The 21,625-nt window shown below is 43.1% G+C and overlaps 5 protein-coding genes across 8 annotated transcripts in view; all 5 read right to left on the bottom strand.

Moving 5' to 3' along the window:
• The window catches only part of tmcc3 (transmembrane and coiled-coil domain family 3), a 29,796-nt gene extending 27,264 nt beyond the window's left edge, over positions 1 to 2,532 (bottom strand). The window contains exon 1 of one of the 2 annotated variants that reach the window (XM_031582489.2): positions 2,100 to 2,532. The gene's annotated coding sequence lies outside the window, so the exon portion shown is untranslated. Of the gene's footprint in view, positions 1 to 1,827; positions 2,069 to 2,099 lie in introns of those variants that run through there. The other variant, XM_042710000.1, reaches the window with a different exon arrangement.
• LOC105912753 (NADH dehydrogenase [ubiquinone] 1 alpha subcomplex subunit 12-like) lies at positions 269 to 2,106 on the bottom strand. Its single transcript, XM_031583351.1, has 4 exons — positions 2,100 to 2,106; positions 1,557 to 1,661; positions 828 to 915; positions 269 to 522 (listed from the first exon to the last, which is right to left on the bottom strand). The coding sequence occupies exons 1-4, from the start codon at positions 2,104 to 2,106 to the stop codon at positions 342 to 344; spliced, it is 381 nt and encodes a 126-aa protein (XP_031439211.1). The 3' UTR covers positions 269 to 341.
• An 84-nt stretch (positions 2,533 to 2,616) lies between the features above and the next one.
• LOC105912759 (NADH dehydrogenase [ubiquinone] 1 alpha subcomplex subunit 12-like) lies at positions 2,617 to 4,344 on the bottom strand. Its single transcript, XM_012841758.3, has 4 exons — positions 4,216 to 4,344; positions 3,902 to 3,984; positions 3,175 to 3,262; positions 2,617 to 2,870 (listed from the first exon to the last, which is right to left on the bottom strand). The coding sequence occupies exons 1-4, from the start codon at positions 4,302 to 4,304 to the stop codon at positions 2,690 to 2,692; spliced, it is 441 nt and encodes a 146-aa protein (XP_012697212.2). The 5' UTR covers positions 4,305 to 4,344; the 3' UTR covers positions 2,617 to 2,689.
• A 651-nt stretch (positions 4,345 to 4,995) lies between these two features.
• nr2c1 (nuclear receptor subfamily 2, group C, member 1) lies at positions 4,996 to 19,148 on the bottom strand. Of its 3 annotated transcripts, none has more exons than XM_031582492.2 (14): positions 18,849 to 19,148; positions 17,795 to 17,915; positions 17,206 to 17,406; positions 16,496 to 16,571; positions 15,968 to 16,147; positions 15,233 to 15,377; positions 14,909 to 14,990; positions 14,356 to 14,540; positions 12,936 to 13,080; positions 12,305 to 12,426; positions 7,589 to 7,728; positions 7,197 to 7,334; positions 6,670 to 6,775; positions 4,996 to 5,833 (listed from the first exon to the last, which is right to left on the bottom strand). In XM_031582492.2, the coding sequence occupies exons 2-14, from the start codon at positions 17,858 to 17,860 to the stop codon at positions 5,659 to 5,661; spliced, it is 1,761 nt and encodes a 586-aa protein (XP_031438352.1). In that variant the 5' UTR covers positions 17,861 to 17,915; positions 18,849 to 19,148; the 3' UTR covers positions 4,996 to 5,658. The 3 variants fall into 3 exon arrangements, with proteins under 3 accessions (XP_031438352.1, XP_031438350.1, XP_031438351.1); XM_031582490.2 differs by having other exon boundaries at positions 18,916 to 19,147; XM_031582491.2 differs by lacking the exon at positions 18,849 to 19,148 and adding an exon at positions 18,032 to 18,412.
• Positions 19,149 to 19,301: 153 nt separating this feature from the next.
• Positions 19,302 to 21,625, bottom strand: part of fgd6 (FYVE, RhoGEF and PH domain containing 6) — a 22,353-nt gene continuing 20,029 nt past the window's right edge. Inside the window, exon 21 of the mRNA XM_031583352.2 lies at positions 19,302 to 21,512. Within this exon, the coding sequence (XP_031439212.1) occupies positions 21,476 to 21,512 (37 nt within the window). The 3' untranslated portion in view covers positions 19,302 to 21,475. The remainder of the gene's footprint in view (positions 21,513 to 21,625) is intronic.

Genomic DNA, 21,625 nt, shown 5'->3' on the forward strand with positions numbered 1-21,625 from the left:
AGCTACTGTTGTATATACTCAAGGCACCAGACAAAGAACAGCTCCACGGGGAATGACTATCAGGACAACGACTGATCATCATCTCAGCCACAGAATGAGTTGAATCCACTTACAGGTGAAGGAGGGGATCTAAGTGTATCTGATCAGCCTACTAACAAAAACAGCACAACACTAATGGTCTAAATCACTGCTCTACAGGACCAACAAACTCAAAAACATCCACACACACACACACACAACCAACACAATGAAAGCTCAAATAATGCCATTTTTGTAGGTTGGTTTAATTTATTTATTAATTTCTAAACAGGTAATTACAATGTACAGAGGGACAGAGGGGTTCACTGAGCCCCAGCCTTTGGGGGCACCCACTCATGGATCTTCTTCCGGGTTGTGGAGTAGGGAACGTACATGTCTGCCGAGCCACTGGTATTGAACTGGTGGATATCAGCGAGGAACTTCTTGGGAGCAGGGGGGTGTGTGGTCGGGGGGTCGTCAGTCATACAGTGAAGCCAGCGATGCCTTAGGGAAAAGGAGAAGGGTCATAAGGATTGAGGCCTTAAATCACCGCTATGATTTGTTCTCTACGGCTGACAAAGATTTTCAAGGACAGAACACAACAAAGATTGACCAGATGTCCAAAATGAAAAATTGCAGCAGAGAGGTGTATACAAGATATTCATTTCTTTCTAAGGAACCTGCAACAATATCTTTATCGCGGGTTGTCCCACTTTATTCCCAATCCCAATATTACATCCCCAAATGCTATACCACTGATATCTAAACAACGATAGAGATTCAATGCAGAGAACCAAGGTGTAGTTTACCATTCAGAAGGCACCATGCTTCCGTCAACTTCCCACATGGTGTTCTTTCCGTTCATCTCTGTGGTGTAGATCACCCAGCGATTACGACCTAACACCATTCATACCAAAACAGTCAGATAGTTTACCCATCACATATAATTTGTGCGCAAATACAAAATAATACATTTATTTATAAAATAATTAAATAAATATCCAGTGAAATCTTAACAGACTGTAAAGCCATCCCACACAATTTTATGAACCAAAGATGTCCTGCGTCTAGAAGAATCAATCTTTGATACTGGCAACCTTTGATATTAAAGCAGCAATATGGAGTTCTGTTCCAAAACTAGTGCGCCAACTACCTAAAAGGCAAGCAAAAACCTTGCAAACATCACCAACAGCCCAGCGAACACAGATAGAAGCTTCCCAACACACTAACTAGTGTCTTTGGCAGTATAGCTGGCAATGTCATGCGTGTGAAAGCTGTTTCTTCCATTTTGCAGGGTGTTCCAGCCTGGAACACATAACTACATAGGGCATATCCTGGATGGCTAGTAGGGAAGACACAGGTGTTTATCTGTCCTTCAAATGACCATATTAATTGAAGATGGTACCATAACTAGTTGCCTATAAAACCATACCTCAAAAAATTTCAAATTGTTGCATTTTGTCACTTTAAGTAATGTTAATTGCTAAAATGTAACTTGCAGTGACTAATATTACAGGATCTCCACGTTCCATTCTTACCTAAGAAATGACGATTATCCTCGAAGTACTTGTTTCCATACTTGTCAATTCCAACTAGAGCTCCAGTTTTCACGTCATTAACCCTAGAAAAGGTGAGGAGTACATGTTATAAATGTTGCGAATTCCGAAAACGAATAAAAGATAAACACAGCTAACGTTAGCACTGGTTATGAGCGTTTGCTAAACAGCAGGTAGTTCGCTAGCAAGCTAGCTAGCTCCGTTGAGGTCACAGTTTGTTTACACTAATTTCCACACAAATGTAAAATATCACCTCTCTCACACCAACATAGAAACGCTGAATGCGTACACTCTCTCACTGAGAAGTTACTACATAGAAGTTCTCAGTGCCCTTAAGAATTTTTTCATAATTGTTTTAGGGGCCCCCTCCATTCCGTCAAGTAATAACACAACTTTCCTGTGTACTCCAACAAAAGCAGGGACCTAATACATTGCAATGGCTCACCTAGATCAGGACTTCCTGAATATTCCGCCAACTCCTATCACAAACACAGCTGTGAGTTTATTTAGGTTGAGCAATCTCACCTGTCATGTTGGTCTACCCCACTCCGTCTGATCCGGACAGAGAGTGTGCTAGAAGCCGGCACACGCACTCATCCGACTACACACACCCACTGATCACATTCACACACACACACAGTGGTCCCATGGTCATCTGACAGTCAGCAAACACTCTGCCGTGAAATACTGTGGCTCGGTTCAATGTCCCTGCATCAGAGCGATTGCCTAAGACACACAGAGACACACCCAAGGGACTGACACACACAGCCAAAAAGCTACTGTTGTATATACTCAAGGCACCAGACAAAGAACAGCTCCACGGGGAATGACTATCAGGACAACGACTGATCATCATCTCAGCCACAGAATGAGTTGAATCCACTTACAGGTGAAGGAGGGGATCTAAGTGTATCTGATCAGCCTACTAACAAAAACAGCACAACACTAATGGTCTAAATCACTGCTCTACAGGACCAACAAACTCAAAAACATCCACACACACACACACACAACCAACACAATGAAAGCTCAAATAATGCCATTTTTGTAGGTTGGTTTAATTTATTTATTAATTTCTAAACAGGTAATTACAATGTACAGAGGGACAGAGGGGTTCACTGAGCCCCAGCCTTTGGGGGCACCCACTCATGGATCTTCTTCCGGGTTGTGGAGTAGGGAACGTACATGTCTGCCGAGCCACTGGTATTGAACTGGTGGATATCAGCGAGGAACTTCTTGGGAGCAGGGGGGTGTGTGGTCGGGGGGTCGTCAGTCATACAGTGAAGCCAGCGATGCCTTAGGGAAAAGGAGAAGGGTCATAAGGATTGAGGCCTTAAATCACCGCTATGATTTGTTCTCTACGGCTGACAAAGATTTTCAAGGACAGAACACAACAAAGATTGACCAGATGTCCAAAATGAAAAATTGCAGCAGAGAGGTGTATACAAGATATTCATTTCTTTCTAAGGAACCTGCAACAATATCTTTATCGCGGGTTGTCCCACTTTATTCCCAATCCCAATATTACATCCCCAAATGCTATACCACTGATATCTAAACAACGATAGAGATTCAATGCAGAGAACCAAGGTGTAGTTACCATTCAGAAGGCACCATGCTTCCGTCAACTTCCCACATGGTGTTCTTTCCGTTCATCTCTGTGGTGTAGATCACCCAGCGATTACGACCTAACACCATTCATACCAAAACAGTCAGATAGTTTACCCATCACATATAATTTGTGCGCAAATACAAAATAATACATTTATTTATAAATAATTAAATAAATATCCAGTGAAATCTTAACAGACTGTAAAGCCATCCCACACAATTTTATGAACCAAAGATGTCCTGCGTCTAGAAGAATCAATCTTTGATACTGGCAACCTTTGATATTAAAGCAGCAATATGGAGTTCTGTTCCAAAACTAGTGCGCCAACTACCTAAAAGGCAAGCAAAAACCTTGCAAACATCACCAACAGCCCAGCGAACACAGATAGAAGCTTCCCAACACACTAACTAGTGTCTTTTGGCAGTATAGCTGGCAATGTCATGCGTGTGAAAGCTGTTCTTCCATTTTGCAGGGTGTTCCAGCCTGGAACACATAACTACATAGGGCATATCCTGGATGGCTAGTAGGGAAGACACAGGTGTTTATCTGTCCTTCAAATGACCATATTAATTTGAAGATGGTACCATAACTAGTTGCCTATAAAACCATACCTCAAAAAATTTCAAATTGTTGCATTTTGTCACTTTAAGTAATGTTAATGCTAAATGTAACTTGCAGTGACTAATATTACAGGATCTCCACGTTCCATTCTTACCTAAGAAATGACGATTATCCTCGAAGTACTTGTTTCCATACTTGTCAATTCCAACTAGAGCTCCAGTTTTCACGTCATTAACCCTAGAAAAGGTGAGGAGTACATGTTATAAATGTTGCGAATTCCGAAAACGAATAAAAGATAAACACAGCTAACGTTAGCACTGGTTATGAGCGTTTGCTAAACAGCAGGTAGTTCGCTAGCAAGCTAGCTAGCTCCGTTGAGGTCACAGTTTGTTTACACTAATTTCCACACAAATGTAAAATATCACCTCGCATCCTATGTACATGGTCATTACTTGTCGTAATACACACCTCACTAATTGCAAAAGAAATCCACGTATACCCCCATGACCTCCCAACTGGGCTAAAGCCCTTCTAAAAACATGATAGTACTCCGCCATTTTCGACGGAAGATGTTGCGTACCACTCAGGGTTGCCAGGTCTGTGTGACAAAACCAGCCCAATGGCCAATTAAAACCAGCCCAAAACCAGCCCAATGGCCAATAAAACCAGCCCAAAAAACAGCCCAATATCAGAACTCAAAATATGCCCCTGCCAAACCATATACACTGCTTTTAAAGTCCAACAGCATTGCTATCATTGCCAAATGTATTGTAATATCTACAAAGTAACACCAAATGTTTAGTATGCCAGGATTAAAGGCAGTTTTCCCTAAACAGTTCTTTCACCAAGGTCCTAAGATGGCCTTGTGTAATTAGATACAGTATATTGTCATTAATAATACGCAGTGCGTGTGTGTATGTGGGCGTGTCCCATGTCCATGTGTGCACATGCTGATCTGAAGTCAGTTTGGTAGGATTTGGGTGTAAATAAATGATTTAATTTAAAATGTGGATTTTTATTTAAAGATATTCATCTAATTTGCATGCAAAATAGGTCTACCCGAACCAGCGGACAAAAAATTCAACCCGCGGCAACACTTCAAAAGTAGCCCAATTCCGCGGGAAAACCGCGGACCTGGCAACACTGGTACCACTCAACGTTCCGTGGCCGCACGAGTCTAGCTATATTTGTTCCGTCTTCCAGGGATGTCTATCCTTTGTGTGCGACATACATGAGAGATACAAAATACACCTTTGACATTTCTTTTATTTACATACACGTTATTATTTACACAACAGTACACAGTACTGTCAATTCACAGAGCACAGCTTTGCAGATAAAGGGACAAGAATTACTTCACAATCTTCATCCGTACATTAACATAACTATTTACCAGCCAAGAAACTGATACCTGCACTGAAAAACAAGACGAGAAAACCTATAGAAAATTCATCCCATTATACAAAGACCATGTCATCATATGAAACAAAGAAAACTAAAGTATAACAAAGACAATCCACGTCTGTAATGCATTAGTAATGTCTTGCCATTCCTTGATCTTTGCACTTGTGCGTGCATGCGTTTGTGTGTGTGTGTACATTTCATAGGGGGGAATGAAAATAGTCAATCTTATGAAGATGACCTTGGACACTTGTGTACACTAAGTGTAAATTAAGTGTAAACCAACTTAAGCCATAATCCATTCTGAAATCTTAAAACTGTGAACACTCCAACAGAACATCAATCATGTCCATTTTGTTCCTAGGAGGCCACTGAAGCGGGATCTAATTCCCCAAAGCTTTATTTGTCTGCTCTAACCCCTGGCTTGCCCTGATTGGCAGGCTGGAGTTCTTTGCTTGTTCTGATTGGCTAGCTGGGGTAACTCGCTTGTCCTAATTTGCCGGGTTGGGTTCATTCGCTGGTGCTGACCGGCTGGCTGTTGTAGTCGGTAGATTCCATTTTGAGGATGTAGGGGATGATGCTGTCAATCTGGACGTTGCCGATGAGGCCCGTGAAGAAGAGCTCCTCAGTCACACAAGCGCTGATCAGACGCAGCGCGGGCAGCCGTAGCAGCAGCCTGGACAACCTGGCACACGCAAACACACACACACAGGTGCACACAGACACGCACACACAAAAACACATAAGTTCATTTTGAAGTTCTACATTCTACTGTACTATGAAAAGTTCCATACTAGGACCCAGAATGACACCCAAACTGAATATGTGGTGCCACTACCATTTTACAGATATACAACTGGTTTCCATGGTATCAAAGTCTTCAAACCCATAAATCTTGTGCATAATCTCTAAACCTGTATAAAGCAAAATTTATGGTCGACTTTTACACAGGCACACAGGCACGCAAGACACGTAAGACACGCAAGAGCCCTTTGTGTAATTACGTACCCCCTCTTGCGTGCTTGCGTCTCCCAATTTTTTTAACTATCCGATAAAGCTACGCAAGCCGCAAGGCTGATATTGGTATAAACCCATCGCTGTTTACCTTGTGGGCAGTAGCATGCTAACGTTAGAAAGCTGGCTCAGACACCTCGCGAATCCCCTCAGTATTTTTCAGTTACAATTACAGGGTTTTTGCATTGCACAGTGTCCATTTCTCAGTAACTTTAAAAAAATCTAAGCAAAAAAAAGTCAAACAAACAAGTTTTCTTCGCTGTTTACCTTGTGGGTAGTAGCATGCTAACATTAGATAGCTGGCTCGGACACAAATCCCCTCAGACATATTTTACTACACCCACAACCGTTGGAGAACCATAAATGAAAACGAGTCCCTCGATACAACTGCGTGGCCATGCTGTAACGCAGTTGCAGAAGTATAAAAAGCCTTTTAGGCCCCAGTGGGTTGCATTGTGATAGTGGCATAGGCCTTGACGGTAAAGATGTGGAGGTTGTGTGTCTCACCGATAAGTGTCCTCTGGGTAAGCCTTGGTGATGTAGTCCTGCAGCTCCATGTAAGCTTTCTCCTGGAAGCTTTCAATGTCAGCAAAGCAGTCCACACCTGCGTGATCTAAAACAAACATGCAACCACAGCTTAGTTAGGAAATTCCTGTATGCTTATTGGAAATGGGATTACCCAATAAGCGCCTGATTTGGGTCCATTTTAGTTCATAATGTTCATACTTCCTTTGTTGTTGTTTCACACATTCACATGCACGGATACACTAATACTCTCACACACACACACACACTTGTCACTGTATTTCCTCCCCTCTCTCTGTGTCACTCACCAGGCCTAAAGAGAGTGATGGCTTGAGGTAGGCTCTCTCTCACACACACACACACACACACACCTCTCTGTGTCACTCACCAGGGCTGAAGAGAGTGATGGCTTTGAGGTAGGCTCTCACACACTCACGCACGCACGCACTCACGCACGCACGCACGCACGCACGCACGCACGCACGCACACACCTCTCTGTGTCACTCACCAGGGCTGAAGAGAGTGATGGCTTTGAGGTAGGCGTACTCCTGTGCATCAGGCTCTACTTTGTTCATGCTGTTGCAGAACTCCTGAAGCCTCCAGATGTGTTCCATCACCTCCTTCACACGCTCCGCAGACAGTTTCTCTGCGCAGACACAGACACAAAGATTACTAATAATATATAGAATACACATCTCATCAACACAAAAACAAATAAATTTTTTCTCCGCTTCCACTGTTTAATTTAGCAGACAGGTATCTTTATGGCAACTCAGATTACAGAACTACCAACATTACATTAAGCATTCCTTGGACTCACAAGGAAGTTGAACTCAAGGAGTGCATTACTACATTTGCACACACACACACACACACACACACACACAGCGGGACAGTTACCTTCGCTGAGGTTGGTCTCTAGGTGTTGCACGATGGTGGTGAGAACGGAGGAGACGTCCATGACATCGGAACACTGCGCCAGACCCAGAGCAAAAAGCTCGTTCCAGCACGCCTTCATCAACATGATGCCATTCTCAGAGCTACACACAGGAGGGGAGAGGCAGAGAGAGTGAGAGATGCCTTTTCTCCTTTATGGAAACATCATATTGGTAAAGAACACCTGCAAAGTGTGGAGCCACTATCCCTCAACCCAAATAAGATAAGATAACATTTGTATTAATCCCCGTAGGCAAATTCAGGTGTTATAGCAGCAAGGTAATAGGAATAAAACATATAAATAAAAATACAAAAAAATAAGATAAGTACAACGCAGCTGGCGTTAGATAAAAGTTATTATGTTATTAACTGGGGTCAGTCCTCGGTTGTGGAGCCTGATGGCTACTGGCACAAAGGACTGGCCAAGGTGCTTTGTGGTGTGCCGAGGAGGGATCAGTCTGTGGCTGAAATACACCCACACCAAGTACATTACGTACACATCGCCAAGAAAATGATATCATCTGATAACCAGGAGAGCGAGAAAGAAAGAGATAGAGGGAGAGAGAGAGAGAAAGAGACAAAGAGAGAGAGTACAGGGTGCAGAGGACAGGGAGGAAGGGGAGAAAAGAAAAAGGAGAGTGAAACAAATGAGAGAGGAGGAATAGAGAAGGTAAAGAGAGGCTGAATAAGAGATGGAGAGACATGGGACGAATAAGGTCCATAATTCCTCATAACAAAAATGATAACCAAGATGGCGGCGTCAGCGTCTCACCAGTATTTGCCATGTGGTGTTTATATATGTTTGCTTAACTACAGTGCCCTCCGCAATTATTGGCACCCCTAGTGAATATGAGCAAAACAGGCTATAAAAAAATATGTCTTTGCTGTTTATCCTCTTGGTCTTTCACTCAAAATATTCACAAAAATCTTACCTTTTCATTGAAGTAAAACTATTGAAAGAAAAAAAAACGGTTGACATTAAATAAATATTTTTCCCCAAAACATGTGTGCCACAATTATTGGCACCCCTAGAAAAATCTTATAATTAAAATCTAACTGAAGTATATTTCCAGTCATGTTTTACATTTTTAAGTTCACCTGTTTGATAAGGAACTCTTAAGAGGTCAACCATGACTTCCTGTTCCACTGGCGTACAAATATGAGGTGACACAGGCCAAATTCCATTAGTCATTCATCACTATGGGAAAGACCCAAGAACACAGTGACGATGTGCGACAGAAAGTTGTGGAGCTGCACAAATCAAGAAATGGACTCAAGAAAATCTCTAAAGAGTTGAAAATACCCATTTCCACTATCATGGAAATAATTAAGAAGTTTAAAGCGACAGGAGAGTTTAAGAATCAGCCTGGAAGCGGACGTGTGTGTACATTGACCCCACGCACCGTGAGGAGGATGGTTCGACTGGAAAAAGAATCTCCAAGGATCACAGCTGGAGAATTGTAGAGGTGAGTTGAGTCTTCGGGTCAGAAAGTCTCCAAAACTACCATCAGACGCCACCTACATCACCACAAGTTGTTTTGGAGGGTTGCCAGAAAAAAGCCTCTGCTGTCAATCAACTACAAACTAAAGCGCCTACAGTTTGCCAAATGTAAGTCAGACTTTCAATGGGGCCGAGTTATGTGGTCAGATGAGACCAAAATAAAGCTTTTTGGCAACAAACATCAAAGGTGGTTTTGGCGTAGACAGAAACATAGCCATACAGAAAAGACCCCCATACCCAATGTGAAGTATGGTGGCGGATCTTTGATGTTGTGGGGCTGTTTTTCTTCCAAAGGCCCTGGACATCTTGTTAGGATACATGGTATCATGGACTCCATCAAATACCAGCAGATATTAAATGAAAACCTAACAGCCCCCTCCAGTAAGCTTAAAATGGGCTGTGGTTGGACAGCAGGTCAATGCAGGCCAGCAGGTCAATGATCCGAAGCACACCTCAAAATCAACACAAAAATGGTTCACCGACCGCAGAATAAAGGTTTTGCCATGGCCATCACAGTCCCCTGACCTAAACCCCATAGAAAATCTGTGGGATGAGCTGAAGCCGAGTCTACAAACGTTGACCTCAGAATCTGAAGAGATACTGCATGTAGGAATGGTCTCAGATCCCGTGCCATGTGTTCACCAACCTCATCACGCATTGTAGGAGAAGACTCAGAGCTGTTATCTTGACAAAGGGAGGCTGCACAAAACATTAAATTAAGGGGTGCCAATAATTGTGGCACACATGTTTTGGGGAAAAATATTTATTTAATGTCAACAGTTTTTTTTTCTTTCAATAGTTTTACTTCAATGAAAAGGTAAGATTTTTGTGAATATTTTGAGTGAAAGACCAAGAGGATAAACAGCAAATACATATTTTTTTATAGCCTGTTTTGCTCATATTCACTAGGGGTGCCAATAATTGCGGAGGGCACTGTAACTCCTGTGCTTTCACTTGATTCATTCGTGCGAACCTCAGATACAGCAGACGTACAACAGACAAACATGACTTGATATTAATCATTGCTGCACAAACATTGTTCTGGAACATCCTTTCGACTTCAACCAGCTACCTCTGGAGCTGGGAATGACACAGAGACCAAACAACCCATCCATCATGACCAGACGTGTCTGGCGCTGGCGTCGAGACCGTAAACAAAGACGGGGAAAGCGTAGAGGTCTGCGAGCTAAGCTAAGGCTAAACCCACAACGGCCAGCGCTACGACTAGCATCGCCCTCACCGATGTGCGGCCTCTGGCGAACTAGCTGGACGATCTAAAGATCTGGACCCTTACACAGACAAAGCTCACGGACTATGGTGTCATGTTCTTCACGGAACAATGATGTACCAAACAGCGCACGGTCTTCAGGGATGACTAGCAGCAGGCTCAGGTAAAAGCAAGAGTGGTATGCATTTATTTAATTGCTGAGACCTACAGCTCTGCTGATCTGGGGTACCTGATTATCAAATGTAGGCCCTTCTACCAACCAGAGATGCAGCCTGTAGGGTCTGGAGACGTACAGCCCTGGAGTCTGGAAGCTTACAGCTCCCTAGAAGAGGAATCTCACAGGCTAAGCACAGTTTCTAACAGCGGACTGCACTTCAACTGCTCTGACCCCCTGTGCACGTGGACAGGCACACAGACAACCACAGACATCAAACCACCCAGCACTGTGTTTATTTATCATTTATCACAAGCGCTGCCTGGAAAGGGGGAGTAACATCATCGAGGATATCTCTCATCCTCACCATGGACTTTTCACTCCTTCCATCCAGCGGGCGTTACAGGAGCCTCCACTCCCACACCAGCAGGCTCAGGAAGAGTTTCGTCCCTGAGGCAGTGACCCTGCTGAACTCCACACCACCACTCTAATAGCACCATTGCACCAGCACTCATTACTGCGCTGTCTACAGTACTTTAGTGTAATTACAGTGCATGAAATGCCCTGTATTGATATTCCTTCGTTTCTTATACTTCTTCTTATTATTTGTACCGACTTCTGCGATGAATTCAGCTCGAACCACTTAACGTAGAAACTTTATTCAAACTTTGTCGCGTAGGTCTTGTAAACGACACTTATGCTATGTATTTTTAATTTTTCTGAACTTTATACTTTTTAAGATATTAAAGAAAAACTAATACAAATGTTCCCATTTACTTACATTGGGCCATTATGACATCATAATAGGGTCATTAAACTGGCTTGCACCTGTGCTTCACTGACACCTGCGCCAAGGTTCCAAGGCTCCTCTTCTCTCTGTCCCTCTCCATTCAACTGTATAACTAGGGATATTAAGAGACACCTTCCATACTCTAATTTGTTTTCTGTTTCCTTTCTTCTTTCCTTCTTCCACTCTTCTTTCTTTTCTTCTTTCCTTTCTTCACTCTTCTTCTTTCCTTCTTCCACTCTTCCTTCCTTCTTCCACTCTTCTTTCCTTTCTTCCACTCTTCTTTCCTTCTTTTACTCTTCTTTCCTTTCTTCTTTGCTTCTTCACTCTTCTTTCTTTTCTTCTTCCTTTCTTAACTTTTGCATTTCATGCACTGGTATTTCCTTCAGGAAATGCATTTTCTAGTTTAATTTGTAATTTGCACTACTTACATTTTGCACATATTGAGCCCCCTACTGTTCAAATAATGCTACTGCACATATAACCCAATGTACTCAAATGTACATATGCTGTTCATACTGTACATACAAGCTTACATTTGCATTCTATTCTCAAACTCTAAATTATTTACATAATATTTTCATATTGTAACTTTCCACTGTCCATATTGTAAGGTATAGCATGACTCGCAAAAGTCCTGCAAAAAAGTCTGTCAAAAATACTGTATTTTTGCCCTTCTAGTTAGATGCTAACTGCATTTCCTTGGCTTTGTACCGTACTCTGCACAGTGACAATAAAGCTGAATCTAATGTAATCTAATAAAGCCACAGTGGAGTGCTTTAGCTGTCTGAAAGGGCCCAGTGTCCCGTGTGTGTGTGTGTGTGTGTGTGTGTGTGACAGTGTCCCGTGTGTGTGCGTGTGTGTGACAGTGTCCCTTGTGTTTGTGTGTGTGTGTGTGTGTGACAGTGTCCCGTGTGTGTGTGTGTGTGTGTGTGTGCGCGTGTGTGTGTGTGTGTGAGACAGTGTCCCGTGTGTGTGTGTGTGTGTGACGGACAGGGAAGCAGACTCACCCCAGGGCCTGGAAGGCTGGTATGGAGCGTGCCCAGTGCATAGACAGGAAGAGGAGACGAGAGGCCGACTCACAGATGTAGTTCACACTCAGAAACTCAGGCACTGGGAGTGGCATCATCAGCTACACACACACACACACACACACACACACACACACACACACACACACACACACACACACACACACACACACACACACACACACACAGACACACACAGACACACACAGACACACGCATCACATCAAGTTCAAGTTCATTAAAAAGTCTTACTTTATGCTATCTGGAACTTTAAACCTTACATGACCTGTACACAACTCCCTCCTTGTGGATGCAGTGCCAAAATAGAGAACTAACTCTGTGCCGATCTCACTTTGAAGGGTATGTGACAGTCTACTAATATCTAATCAATCTACATGATCAATACCTTAGAACTAATACTGTATGAGGAACTCATTCACATTTATTGCTCATTTCTAACTTATTATTACAAGCGGTGGGCTCTAATGTAGACCTGAGGCAGGCTGGGTATTTCTTTTTATTGAAAGAAAAAATCATTCGAAACAGTTATTTAAGAAAAATCACATGAGTTGTTATATACCAAGGCTGGGTATGTGTGTGCCAGGCTCACCTTGAAGGGGATGTGGCAGTCGGACAGGAGTGGCCCCTGCAGGTCCAGCAGTGTGCCCGACTCCTCTGTGCCCGACATGTTGGCATCACCCACCATCTCACCACGCTGCTCCGGCCGAAGCACTTTAGCCAGGGTGTCAAACGCTCTGACGGGGACAGTAAGTCAAATATGAACACAGTCAGAAACAGCACACACACACACACACACACACACACACACACACACACACACACACACACACACACACACACACACAGGTCAGACACACAGGGAGTCGAATGAAAACGTTCACAAACATATCAAATGGGAACAGACACACATGCACAAACACACAAACTCAAAAACAAAACACAGAATGTGTTGCCAATGTGCCAACATATTGGAAAGCAATCGTTTTCACGATGCATCGCGATAGTGATAGATTCTGCATCGATGCAGGAAAACAAAATCATTTTTTAAAATGTGATGAAGTAATATGCGTGTCAACATAATGAATTTAAAGAGGTCCTTCAACCCCATTGCACTGCGACATGTAGTATAGTGATGACTGGAAATGGTTTGATCATATTGAACCATTTACCGCGATTGCGCTGTCGTCACATCAATAAATGAACACTTAGTGTTAATATAGCTCTGCTACTTAGCTTAGTGCTAGAAGCCTACTTGCTACCACTTCCTGTGTCGTCATACTAGCCAAATAAATACAATCCACGGTTCTTTCAGTAGGTTTAACATGTGTTTACCACAGATTCATATGAATTCATGTTTATATTACCCTGCGGTATAGATAATTACTTTTTATCTAATAAGTGCCAGCTGGTTTTAGGTTGTATTTCTGTTACAAAGGAACGTAACTGATTTATCTTGTAGGCCTCTTAGAAGTGCAGAATTTGTTTTAATGGAAAAACAACTTAATTTGAATAAAAGTTGTTATTACAATGCAGTAGAACATATTTAGTGTTTACGTCCTGTGACTCATTCTAATATTTTAAAACAGCTGTTTAATAAAAAGTTTAAAAGGAAATCTATCTGAGTGCTTGCATTTTGAAAAAAAGAAAAAGAAAAAAAAGACAGCAAGATGCCTCATGATGCACCGAGAATCGTTCTATTATCGAATCGATACCCTTTGAATCCTAATCAAATCGAATTAAGAGGTCAGTGAAGATTCCAACCTCTAGTTGAGAGTGTTGTTTTGGATTGTGTGTGTGTGTGTGTGTGTGTGTGTGTGTAACAGTGTATTGAAGAGCTGAACGGGCTGCTAATGTTTGTTTTAAGCAGTGTTTAGAGTCAAAGGAATGTTTGTGCCCTTTAAAGGGGTTTATACTTTCTCATCAAGTCCACGTTTGTAAGCAAAATATTTGAAATGTGAGTGAGTAAGTTTGTTTGTGTGTGTGTGTGTGTGTGTGTTTTTTTTCCTCACCGGCTGAGGTCACTGGAGTTGTGTTCGTCTGATTGGACGTCTGCGATTGAGTCATCCCCATTACTCATGGTCTCCATTCCGTATTGGTCAGCGTTGCTGTCACTCATCTCTCTGCTCTCATTGAGGTGGGCCAACGAGGTCACCACGTTAGCCAGTGTGCCCAGATCTCCCTGGCAACTGTCACTCTGAAAACACATCACCATTACTATTAAAGGTCATCCACAAGAATAACTAGTACCTCTTCTGTGCTCATTATGACTTAAGAATAAATATGGCTTTATGGTATGGATACATTCAGTTGACTTCCAGGCTCAGTGTGACTAGAGAGTGTCTGAACCCTCACTAGTCTACAATGCTATGCATGCTAGTACAATGTCCGTTAGTTTGCACTGTGTTCATGCATAATTGTGCTGAGAGTAGTGTGTGTGTGTGTGTGTGTGTCTCCCTATCTGTGTCTGACTATGTGTCTGTGTGTGTGTGTGTGTGTGTGTGTGTGAGTGAGTAAGAAGGTGTGTATGTGTGTGTGTGAGTGAGAGTGTTTGTTAGTGCGTACCCTGTCTGGGGAGGTAGAGATGAGAATGTTGTTGTCCAGTTTGGACATGGACTGCTGTATATTCAGCAATAAGCTGGAGGATCTAGAGAGAGAGAACATGGTGTTATTTCAAAATGGGTCACACTCACACACACACACACATACACACACTTGTTTTGTTGGTCGGACTCAAAGGTAGGTAGAGCCCAACAGTTCTGCACAGGTTGTCTACCCAGCTATCTCAGATACACACACACAGAGATAGGGAGACACACACAAACACACACACACACACACACACACACACACACACACACACACACACACACACACACACACACGTACTTGTGCTGTTTGTCGGACTCAAAGGTGGGTAGGGCTGTCAGGGGGCTGCACAGGTTCTTGCGGATGTAGATCTTCTGCGTCGATGCGGCGCAGTTGGCAGTCCTCTCTCTGGACACGTCCACTGGCTTCCTTTCACACTGCACCGCTGCGTGCACACAAACACACAAACCATACCACCATCACCAACCTGTGTGTATGTGAGTGTGGTTGCTAGGCTGAGTGTTGAGTATGCATGTGCATGAGGGAATGGCTTGCTGCATGCGTGAAATATTAATAAGAAAGACTTCTGCAGATCAGTGAGTATACAGTATATGTGAGTGCATGTTTACATAGGTGAATCTGTGAGTGTGTGTGTCTGAGTAGGTTTATGTTTGAGTGTGGACTGTGTTTGTGTGCGCATGAGGCTGTGACTGAGGGAGAGAGAGGAGTCATTGTGTATGAGTGTGTGTGTGTGTTAGGGAGAGAGAGAGAGTGTCTGTGTCTGTGTGTGTGTGTGTGTGTTAGGGAGAGAGAGAGTCTGTGTCTGTGTTAGGGAGAGAGTGTCTGTGTGTGTGTGTGTGTGTGTTAGGGAGAGAGAGAGTCTGTGTGTGTGTGTGTTAGGGAGAGAGTGTCTGTGTGTGTGTTAGGGAGAGAGAGTCTGTGTGTGTGAGTGTGTGTTAGGGAGAGAGTGAGAGTGTCTGTGTGTGTGTTAGGGAGAGAGAGTCTGTGTGTGTGTGTGTGTGTGTCCTCACTCACAGTCCTGCTTCATGCCGTAGGAAATGCAGCGTTGCAGTCTGCAGTACTGGCAGCGGTTGCGGTGGTGCTTGTTGATGACGCAGTCGCCACTGCCCCTGCAGGAGTAGACCAGGTTCTTCCTGATGCTGCGCTTGAAGAAGCCCTTACAGCCCTCACAGCTCACTGCACCGTAATGACGACCTGAGAGAGGGGGGGGGGGGGGGGGGGGGGGGGAGAGAGAGAGAGAGAGAGAGGGGGAAGGAGAGAGAGAAGGAGAGGGAGAGAGGGAGAGAAAAGGAGAAAGTGGGATAGAGAGAGAGAGTGAGAAAGAGAGGGTGAGAGACAAAAAAAGAACGGGAGATAGAGTGAGCACACATATTTTGTATTCAGTTTAATTAAATTATTGCCTATTGAAACAATCAGGTGGACAGAATTGGGCATTCGTACAGAACTGTTTTGCCTAGTGAACTTAGTTGACTAGGATTGTCAATACTCAATAGATCTGTCTGTGTATGTGTGTGTATAGGTGTGTGTGTGTGTGTGTTTTACCTGTGGCCTTGTCTCCACACACCACACAGTACTCCACGACAGGCTTGGCATTCTGCTCTGAATTGTCGGTCACAAACTGAGGAACAGAAAACTACCTTAGTCTTTTCTACCCCAATCCATCCAATGCAGTGGCACAAAGCATTGTGGGAAATTAAGTCTCACTACACAGAACTTCACTTCACTACTTGTCTGTTATATGTGAAGTTACAAAACAACCTGGACAAAGACCTCATATAGTCTGTTTGACCAACATGGAACAGGTTCTTGAACTGGTTCCATTGCAGCTTCTTTGAACCTTGGAACCATGTAGTGAACCAGTCCACATTTCCACCAGCTTTGAGCGGAACCATTGTAATCAAGGATGCGTCATCAACTGAGAGAGTTGCATAGCACTCAACTTAAGTAAACAGTAGTAGCAAGATACTGGATTGCATTGGTTCCCTGCGAGCGAACTGCATTGTCATGGCTGCCAACTTTTCAGGTTTCGAACCAATGTATTTAAAATGTAATTGCTAAAACTGCTGATTTTGCTGACACTAACACTGATGGATTTCATCACAGTTCAGTCATATAATTTCGTTTACAGCTCATAAAACACGTTAGGGTGCACTTACACTTTAACCATACTCTCTCCTCATCTAGATCGGGCCTGCGACACATTAATGCCAGATCCGTCCTGGATCGCCTGTTGCCTGTGTTGGTAGACTCACCTGGATCTGCTGTCCGGCTAGCTCAGGAGAGGCCAGGAGCAGGTGATTGACAGCTGCAGCGGCGTCAGCTGATGCCAGGATGACCTTTCCTGCAGTGCCCTCTTGATTGGTCAAGATGAGTTTCTCCAAGTTGGGGTTGTCTACGTTAGCCAGGATGTACTGCTGCTTACCAGAATTGGACTGATCATATGCAGTCACAATCTGAGAGCGAGAGAGAGAGAGAAAGAGAGAGAGAAAAACATCAGGCTCATTCATTCAGTAAAGCATCATTTGATTTGATTTTGAGATAGACAGAGGAGAGAATGAATAAATGAATGAATGACAGATACAACAATACATCCTCAAGTAGGAAAAAACATCACTGTTGCTTACAGAATATCTTACAGGATTTATGTTGTGTATATTACACAAACACTTCTTGAACTCTACATATGTCAAACATATACTTGTATGTATTCACATCTGTATGGTGAGGGCGTGTGACAGAGACAGGCAGGGAGGCAATGGGGAGAGGTGACATAAGGAGTGTGGTGGTACACTGGAGGGCCGTAACATCACTCTTAGGGTGGTGAATGTGGTCTGTCAGTACCTGTATTCTCTGCTCTAGACCGCCCTCAGCTGACACCAGCTGCACTCTGGGAGATTGTCCCTCCATGATGTCTCCTGCGTGCTCTTCTAAACACTACACTCCATCCGATGCACAATCGTACCTGTGTCACACAAAACACTGCTCACAGACACGTTTGGGGAAGCAGAACGTATACACGGAAGCAGAAGTAACTTCCAACCGTTCCGTTATATGTACATGAACACAAACAGTCTTCACCGTCAGTGACTTTCATCCGCGCGCATGAGTTGGCGTCATTCATAATTTAACAGGCCCTTACTACAGCAACATCCACAGCCAACTACATAGATGAGCTTAGCAAGGCGAGTCTACCCGTTACCTCTGGTCATACATACTATCTAGCTACTGTGCTTAACTGTGCGCGCATGAGTATGTTGATTTCGGTGGAACCGGTCCTCGAAGTCGAGACCAAAATGGTCAATTAAACCATCACTATGAACTACTATGGGTCACACAGACATCAATACAAACAACTCATGATACGGAAGATAAAGAACGCGCATTTCCTTGTCGGGTGAAAGGTCATCACCGAAGGGTTAACGTACAAGAAGGCGGTCATGAGCGGCCGAGATGGAATTCTGCACACGTTAACAAGATTATTAGAAAACATAATAGAATGATTTAATTAACATCGAGGTGGTTTGTTTGGAACTGTGATGGAGAATCTGTGAATTACGAAGCAGCCGAATTTCCTCAATCGAGGAACTCACACTTTGTCGTGGCATGTTAGCGGAAGATACTGGCTAATTAGCTAGCTAGGTAATGTTAGCTGGCTAGTAAACTTCTAAGTTAACGTTACACTGGCAACCCCCGAATATTGGTTTAACGGCTAGTCCATACACGACAATTTTGTCACATGTTTACTGTACATTCAACTGTTAGCATATGGACCCGTTGTTGCGTTCTTATTCGACCAAAGCATTATATTTTGGCGGTGTCTGTTCAGAACAAGCTAGCTAGCTACTTGGCAAACCTGCTAACATTAGCTACTTCTTGGCTAGCAGTGCACTTTTACCTTTGACTACAGACGGCATGACCCTAGATTATGCATTTATCTTGACATTTCTAAACATATCGCTTACCGATATGGTAGCTATTGTTTGTCTCCCAACGTCCAATATTTGAATAAAATGTTGATTGTGTCCAGTTGAGCTTCGGGGCGGGTCAGAGTTCGTGACCTGTTCCGCCAAACACATTAAACTGCTCATGCGCATTGAAAACGTGCGTGATACGCATACGCCACAGGGAATAATTGTGGTCGCTGCATGTCACATGGCTCAACAAAACGAACACCTTTAGATATGATAATAATTTAATATAGAGTGTCCTTACAGGCTATGGTCTGCTGATGTTACCATAAGTTGTGTATTTGCTTGTTCAAATTACATGTTAAAGAGCTCAATGTTGTTAACAGAAGCTGCCTCATATTTTCATATCTCGTTTTTCAACAAAGACAAGGACACATGTCTACTTTTTAAAAATTATTATTAAATTGTACACTTTACATTTGTGAAGATAAAACTAGCACTGGACATTTAACTGCATTGACTTGTGCTGGTAAACTCAGACAGCAGAGACGAATGGTTAAAAACTCACACCTGTGTAACAAAAAAAATGCTTTAGCAATCTCCCAGAGCCCACTCGCTGAGAACCTCACCGAAGGAGAACAAGACCAGACTATTCTGTATTTAGCTTACCCTTTGTTTTTTCATTGTCATTGTGTATTCATACTTCTAACATGCATATAACCTGGTAAAGTTCAATTAATAAGGCACTGTGCTACCTGAACTTGTCCTACAAACTGAATTACATACATTATCGTCTTTACATTACATACATGGTATGAGACTAAGCTTTACTTTTAAGGGATATCGTCTTTCACAGGCTAGCCCAGTCTTGCTCCGAGTGTTGCAAGTACAAACCAAGTGATCAATGTACAGTGTAAGAAGGCCTCAGTAAACATACAACTGGAATAGTCCCCCTTTCATGAACACATACAACTGGTAAATTACAAAAACAGTGAACGTCGATAACATTATTACAATAGTAAACCTCTTTAAAGTATTACTGCAAAAAATAACATGAGAAATTACATAGCAACATGTCATCATAACTAGTTTAGCTGTGTATGCTCAAAGTGATCCTGTGAATATCGTAAGGGGGAAATGTGTGTGTGTGTGTGTGTGTGTGTTTGTCAAACCTAGTGTAGTGTGTGGTCTTAAAATGTTTGACTCAGAAAGGCACAGTATTTTAGCATTCAGATTCACTATTTCATCAAAACCTGTTTCACAGGCTTCCAAATTTTAAATACATACTATATTACAAGTTAAACTCTGTATTTACATCACTTAGTTCCAGTTCTTTCCAGTATGACGTTTTTTCTATACATTAGTTTAAAAAAGCATTTGCTTGAGGCACAAACGTAAAGTTTCATTAAAAAAAAAAAAAAAAACATTGCTAATAAAGACATTTGAATGATGTTTGTTTTCAGAATCACAGACTCTTTCCCTGTCTATCTGCTCATCCTCAGTGAGCTTCTCCCACAGTGCATTGCAAAAAAAAAAAGTCTCTCCCAATGAGCTACTCCTCTCAGCGTCAGTATCCATGGCAACGAGCCAAGCCCGATGGAACTCATGGGACACCTTCTGATGCTCTTTTTCACTTAACCTCTGACCCTCTAGTGACGTGACGTGACAGCTCCACCTGCAGCAAAGGGACAGCATGCTTTCCCCCCTTGCCCTCCCATGGTGTCAAGTGTACACTAGTAGTGTGTGCACTTTCAGGGCTCTGTCCTCTTTGGCAGACTAAGGGACTGTGTGGCATGCTTGGGTCTCTTTCTGTTGCTGAGGGCAAAATGAAGGGTTTCAGTGAAAACATCTGCGTGGCTCCCTGTTTCCCGTCTCTTCCTCTTCCCAAGTCCCTTCCTTCCTCCTTTTCCTCACCCCACCCTTCCCTTCTGGGTCACTAAGCTGGCTGGGTCAACTGTATGGGGGAATGGCCGGGTTCCCTGGCAAACAGCCACTCCCAGAATGGCATGTCCTCACACACACACACAAACACACTCTTTCTAGAACACACACATGCACACAGATGCATGCAAACTCTTTCTCCCATAAACACACACACACACATACACGCACAAACATAGACAGACCCCTTTTCCCTGATATTTTCTTAAAGGGCTGCAAGTCCAACATGGCTTCATGAACTGAAAGTAGTCTCCTTAAACAACTACTTTTCCCACTGGGCTGCAGTTAAAAAAAAAAATCTTCACTTCAAGTGAATCAAAGTAGGATGGTATCAAACCATTTTATATATATGATTAAAATGCAATTTTGTGATTGGCTTTCTCCAGTGATTGACATTTAAAGACACGACTGAGGTGAGTCCTGCCTCCTCTTCCTGTTTCTTCTTTGCATGGTGGAATCCATTTCTTGAATTTGTCAGTTTTTATAGAAATCAGGAGACAAACACTGGTGACGTACTACAAGTCCCATCAGGCATTGCACAGGAGTTGTCAGTACTTCCTAGATCTGGCCTTATGGGTGGGGTGTACACAGGAAGAGCCTGTGAGAGTTGGAATGACCCTTCCAGCTAATGGGGCACTGAAGAGGTTAAATCTCAACCAATCAGGGGACGGGGTCAAAGAATCATGGCCTCTTGGAACGCCTCGATCCATCTGCTCAGGCACAAACAAAACAAACACACACACACAAATAAGGATGACAGTGAAGGCCTATCAACAACAAACACTTGGAAACGAACACTCCTACGGTTTAGGTGAGACCACCC

The sequence above is a fragment of the Clupea harengus genome, chromosome 16 (assembly GCF_900700415.2).
Source record: "Clupea harengus chromosome 16, Ch_v2.0.2, whole genome shotgun sequence".
NCBI lineage: Eukaryota > Metazoa > Chordata > Actinopteri > Clupeiformes > Clupeidae > Clupea > Clupea harengus.

Excerpts from the sequence above, each read along its gene's own strand:
- LOC105912753 (XM_031583351.1), bottom strand. Across the intron at positions 916-1,556 it reads GGATAATCGTCATTTCTTAG|GTCGTAATCGCTGGGTGATC; the intron begins GTAAGAATGGAA and ends GAATGGTGTTAG. Across the intron at positions 523-827 it reads AGCATGGTGCCTTCTGAATG|GCATCGCTGGCTTCACTGTA; the intron begins GTAAACTACACC and ends CTTTTCCCTAAG.
- LOC105912759 (XM_012841758.3), bottom strand. The coding sequence starts at position 4,304 with ATGGCGGAGTACTATCATGTTTTTAGAAGGGCTTTAGCCCAGTTGGGA. Across the intron at positions 3,985-4,215 it reads TTTCTTTTGCAATTAGTGAG|GGTTAATGACGTGAAAACTG; the intron begins GTGTGTATTACG and ends CACCTTTTCTAG. Across the intron at positions 2,871-3,174 it reads AGCATGGTGCCTTCTGAATG|GCATCGCTGGCTTCACTGTA; the intron begins GTAACTACACCT and ends CTTTTCCCTAAG.
- nr2c1 (XM_031582492.2), bottom strand. The coding sequence starts at position 17,860 with ATGGAGGGACAATCTCCCAGAGTGCAGCTGGTGTCAGCTGAGGGCGGT. Across the intron at positions 15,378-15,967 it reads CTACGGCATGAAGCAGGACT|CGGTGCAGTGTGAAAGGAAG; the intron begins GTGAGTGAGGAC and ends GTGTGCACGCAG. Across the intron at positions 14,991-15,232 it reads GAGTCCGACAAACAGCACAA|ATCCTCCAGCTTATTGCTGA; the intron begins GTACGTGTGTGT and ends CTCTCTCTCTAG.